General features: G+C 37.6%; 1 protein-coding gene across 1 annotated transcript; it reads right to left on the bottom strand.

The window, feature by feature from the left end:
* Positions 1–227: 227 nt before the first annotated feature.
* Positions 228–4158, bottom strand: LOC108666106 (latent-transforming growth factor beta-binding protein 2). The gene is made up of 6 exons (XM_018152917.2): positions 4105–4158; positions 3772–3824; positions 3060–3088; positions 2633–2771; positions 1541–2175; positions 228–979 (listed from the first exon to the last, which is right to left on the bottom strand). The coding sequence occupies exons 2-6, from the start codon at positions 3790–3792 to the stop codon at positions 826–828; spliced, it is 978 nt and encodes a 325-aa protein (XP_018008406.1). The 5' UTR covers positions 3793–3824; positions 4105–4158; the 3' UTR covers positions 228–825.
* Positions 4159–5660: the final 1502 nt, after the last annotated feature.

Below are 5660 nucleotides of genomic sequence, written 5' to 3'. Positions count from 1 at the left end.
TTCTCCGGGAACATAACTTTCAACTTAAGTTATACGTAAACCCTTGAGTGTAGCAACCTCTGGACGCTGGTACGCAACTGGACACATTTTAAAGTTGTACGTGGCTGCAATCAAGCAGTGCAAGTCATTTTGTGCTCAATAGCAACGGATCCTTTTCAAGAAGTAGGCTTATGAAAATATTGCTCCGGTTAATCATGTCAGGCGGTAGAATGTTAAGCAAAAATCAATTAATAACATATATATTGCGAGAATTCAAAATGGTAATTGGATGATAAATTGAGAGAATATTATAGAGAGCTGAGGATAGATTTATGAAAATACCTGAAATCCTGTAATGAAGGATTCTCTGATTGATATTTTTACACGATCTCAATAGTTAGACGATGGAATTTCTACATCTACGGCCGCATTCCAAAGCTGATATCACCCCAATTCCAAGTTTCAATTTACCGTTGGATTAAATGCGTACCATCTTTTGCCAGGACTTTTTTATTCATCTATTTTATTTTCTGAATTTAGGTTATGAATCCAAACAGTTGAAATTTCCCTCTAACTGTAAAAGCATTGTAACCGAGCCGCCATATTTCTTTAAATTATTTATCAGTCGATACAATACAATACTACATTTTTATACAAAATTTAGTAAAATCAAGGGACAATGAAAATCGAGATGACTTTTTAACTTAAGGCGTTCGCTTCTATAAGAAGTTTTTGAAGCAAACTAGCGATGTTTCGTGGTGAACCAGCAAGTATCATTAGTTCTAGGGTCGATGCAGCTGGGGTAGTTGGCGTTGGTGCTGAACACCAGACCGTTGAGTTGTAGTGTTAGTGTTCAGCAACGTGGGTAAAGCAGGTGGGCTCTCCGCTGGGGTCGACGCAGTAGGGGTAGTTGGGGTTGGTGCTGAATACATAGTCGCCTGGGCACTCCATCTCCACCACATCGTAGCTGCCGCTGCTGACCTCGCGACACGCACAGTAACTGTTGGTAAACCAAATGTGAATTAACGTTGATTACAATTTAATTAGTCAACATTTAGAGAAGTTTTAATATGACACAGTAACAGATTTGATTTAATCTGTGAGCTTATCCAGTAACTTCAGATTTAATTGGTTGACTGAATTTTTCATTATATTTTTGGACCAGCTGTTATCGGTGAATTTGATACACTTATATGAAAATGATGACTGCCGTGATAAAAGCCCATCACTTGAACATCGCAAACTTTTTTGTTGTGTAGATCGTTGAGTGTATACGTGAGTTTTTCAAGGTCGCTATTATTGAAGGGCAAAGAAAATTATTTGACGTTATTATTGTAATTCATACATTGACGTATAAAATGACGTTACAACTACGGTATTGAGATACAAGCTTGTTGCTTTCCTTCGGTGATATGAATTTGATATGGTCTTGCATCAGAAAACTTGAATTTTTGAGATCTAATTTGTATTGCAAAACACTCAATTATGAACGTAATCCTTTTAATAACCGTTTTCCCATTATCGAATAAATGTTACACGAAAAAAACTGGGAAAAACTCACCGTGAATCACACGGTCCATACGGAGAATTTCCAACGGTGCTTGCATTGCAATCTTCAGGTTTTGGACAAGTCGGAACTGTTGTTGTGAAATCACATTGAGTCCATGGGTCACAATTAACGGATGTGGACTCGCATAACAACGTGGCGGGGTTGAAGTACTGGTTTGATGGACAAGAAATAGGTCCGGTTGCCGGCGGCACCTGATTTGGATCACAGATGTAGTACCGTGTGCAGTCAGTCAAGTCAGGACAGAGTCCACCTGTGCATCTATCAGCAGCTGCACAAGGCGTGGGCGGCGCTGGGGAACAGGAGCCATCTTTTGACACGTACTCGCCCTCTGCACAGCTTGTGACTCCTGAGTATATTCCGTTAGTACAGCTGTATAAGGAGCTGCATTCCGGGTCACGGAAGATATATACAGGGCCCCCTGGGATCTCTGCACAATCGATACAATTGCCGTTCCCAGCACATGCTCCAGTTGCCGGACACTGTACAATATCCGTCACGCCGCTGGCATCGCACTTGGCTGTGAAGCTGGGCTCATACGGGTCGCATATGTCGCTGGTGCACTGGCAGAATGTGGCCGATGGCATGGGAACGCATGCTACTGTGCCTCGAGTGATCTCCTCACACACCTGTCAAGTATTAATCGTAGTATAACTACACTTGTTTACGTTGCGTAGTGTAACAACTAAGTAATGTTACTATCAAGTATTAATCGTAATCTAACTACACTTGTTTACGGTAAGTAATTTTACACCTACGTATAATGTTACAACACTTGTCTGTCTTTCCATATGTGTTACTTTGAAGAAGGGAAATCTAAAGTAGGTGTATTGATTCATTAGTAGAATTTAACAGTTTTCTAAATGCAACACATTTTGTGATTTTTTAAGTAAGTCAAACATTCGTTCGAAATGGGAATACTTATAAAGCTATCTAAAAATATCTATATATAAAAGCTATCTATAAAACATCTATATATCAGCAAGTTCGAGCACGGTATCGTGCTCACTTTCATCGTAGATGAACGATTTGTATGCATCACACACAATGTACGCGAATTTGCTGTTTTCTTATACCCGTATTTACCGTGCCCGGGGGGCATGTATTCTGTTCAGTGATTAGTCCAGATGCTCCACACCTAATAGGTTGCAGGCAACTGCCGCAGCGATAGTCCCCAACATCAATCCCGATGCACAGATCTGGATTAGTTATCTCGGGAAGACCTCTGAACGGGAAATATATAATAATTTTCCGTGAATCATGCATTAAAACTTTTTAATAACTAGTAAGACGTCGTAATAATATATATAACATGTATCAATTATGGTATATACCTGCATTATCCAAAAATATTGGGAAAGCAGGGTAAATAATGAAATAAATTTACTCAAGTTCGCCGTATGCGAACTCGGAAAATTCGCTTGCTCTTGATTTGATGAAATATTTCTAAAATCATGGCGTGTAAAGTGAAATACTGAGAGTAAAATGGTGGAGAGTTCAGACCTAACCTTACCTGACCGCTACCGCAGCCATCAGCAACACCTGCAAAACAGAAGAAATTACAGAGAACTGGACATGTGTACAAATACAAGCAAAATTAATCTGTTCATCTGCTCACAGAGAACTGACATGTGTACGAACAACAAATCCGCTCATCTGCTCGGCTCTAACCTGCTCGATCGGTTGTTTTTATTTTTTATCTTGGGCTTTGTTGTCCCCAATTCAATTGAACGCGTCTTGGCAGAGTGCGACAATAACAAATTTATCACGTTAAAAATTGTATCACGTTAGAAAATTTATCACGTTAAGTAATTTATCACGTTAAAAATATATATCACGTTCACTATTAGAGTGGGGCATACGAGTACCATTTCAATTATTTTAACACTTTTTAAAATAGATTTTAATATATAAGCCAAGGAGTTATTATCATTATAGAATTTTTCACGATTTTTTTACCAGATGAATGAATAATCATTGTGTAACTGAAATGGATGCATTTTATAAAACACACATGTAATCAAAAATGATATTTCCATAAGCGGAACTAGAAATCTTCTTGCGGTACTAGGGAAATTTGGTACATGAGCAATCGTTGTCAACGTGTTATAAATATTTGTATAACACGACATAACATATTATACGTTCAACGTGTTATACAATTTCCTCATAGTTTAACTGTTATTTTATTGGACCCTGGCGCATCAAATTTGTCGGTGCCTTACCATTGCAATGTCTCGATGCATTCTGAAGTTGTCCTCGTCTACCAGTCCAATTCCTGCACAGTTAATGACGTTGATAATCAAGGTCATGAAAATGATAATCATTTATAATTTTGTATTGTCCACCTTAACAGACAAAGCTAAAATCTATTTAATAACAGTCACGAAATTTAATTATATAAATATGAAATTTTCGAAACATATTTCAAATCGAGAAAGCAATAATTGAATAAATTGTCCAGCATTTCGCTTCGGCCGACGAGTCATGTCGAATAACCAATGAATATTGACACATTTATTCCCTAATCACATATCCAGGATAGATGAATTTCTTACACAAACAAATTTGCTCATCAACTGAATATCTGTTCAGTAATGTTGCTGTCGTGCTGCAGTTTCTCGCGGGTCACGGCAGTCGCGCCTTATATAGGCGCCTTTGAGAACCAGGCAGCTGCCAGCCTCACACTGCAGTTTGTTCTCAGAAAATTATCGTTTGAAATCTGGGTAATCGGAAATGATTACGGGGCAAAACTAATGCCGCGAATGAAGAAATGGCTTGACAAATACTGTCGAAGGACAGTATTTGTCAAGGCATTTCTTATTCAATTACTATGGCTCTAGTTTTATTAACAATATAATCCCGAAATTTCGAGCTTTCTCTTAAATAAGATTATTTATTGCTACTTCAAATTCGATATTTAATCGCTTTGATTTTGTGCATTGTCTCTTCAACTTTCATCTATGGTGTTAATGAGGTCTTTGAAACAGGCAGATTCGCTATAACAGAGTTAGTTTATATTACGCTTGGCAAACCTTTTTAGAAAATCAGCAAAGTCCAAGGCCACTGACAGTAACCTCAGTCGTGGGCCACAGATTGTAACCTTATTAATGCGAACGACATTATATAGGAGCTCTAACGTGATAAAATATCGTGAGAAATTTTCCAAGATAATTTCCGTAAAAAGCTGAAATGAGCCTAAACTTCTTCGGAATTAGGGAGCAAAAATTACATGATGAAACAGCTACAGTCGAAGGATTGATTGATCATGAGTCCCCAGAGGTTTTTACACTTTAAGCTTTCTAAAATCGTGACATTATTTTTCGGGGTCTTGGAATACCACAAGAAGGTTCTGTACAATACGTCAACATAATTAAGTTACCCACCGCCTACCACAAATAATAGGTGTTAGCTGCTAAAAAGTAGCACTAGTAGTACTTTATTTTTCTCAATGCTCTATTAATTAAAGAGTTAGGCAACTGTACAGTTTGATTTTATTGGTGGGCCTGATGGACCAGTTGACTAGCATATCATGAGAAAAACTTGGGGCGATTATCTAATGTCAGGCAATTAAGATTTCTGCGAAGTAAATTAAAAATCGTTCATGACCCCGTAACCCAATGAAAATTTAAAGACGCGGCAGCTTCTGATTTGGATTACCAGAAGCGGGGGCGACTCTAAATTTTGTTGGGGAAGCAATGGTGTTCTACCTGAAAAGCTATATAACGTACCGCGTATAAAATCCGTTGTACAGAACCTTGAGTAATTTTTCCTTCTAAACTGACACGTTATCATTTAACCAATTTTTATCCATTTTCGTCTTCATTTTTAGATTTAATGTTTTTTGGATGAGTATAGAGGTGTGCAATGAAAATTAATTCAATTTTTTAATGATTCATAACATTGATCACAATTCTGATGGTTTTATTGTAATAAATCTATTTTTCAATACTTCGTCAAGTGGCTACTAGGTTTGTACAAGTTATCTCCGCGAAACATCGTCTCTTCACAACTGGTATGCGATAAGGAAGGCATTTTTATTATCTTCTCTATTTATCATGTTTATTTATTGTATGTTCCTTATTTATCATGACTGATTCAAGGATTTTGAGGA

Source organism: Hyalella azteca, unplaced genomic scaffold, assembly GCF_000764305.2.
Source record: "Hyalella azteca isolate HAZT.00-mixed unplaced genomic scaffold, Hazt_2.0.2 contig2379, whole genome shotgun sequence".
Lineage (NCBI taxonomy): Eukaryota > Metazoa > Arthropoda > Malacostraca > Amphipoda > Hyalellidae > Hyalella > Hyalella azteca.
The sequence above is the reverse complement of the archived record's forward strand: the minus strand, read 5'-3'. Positions and strand labels throughout refer to the sequence as shown.

Coding starts and splice junctions, on each gene's coding strand:
- LOC108666106 (XM_018152917.2), bottom strand. CDS start 3,792: ATGCATCGAGACATTGCAATG. Junction 2,772..3,059: donor ATGGCTGCGGTAGCGGTCAG/GTAAGGTTAGGT, acceptor TTTCCCGTTCAG/AGGTCTTCCCGAGATAACTA. Junction 2,176..2,632: donor ATACATGCCCCCCGGGCACG/GTAAATACGGGT, acceptor AATACTTGACAG/GTGTGTGAGGAGATCACTCG.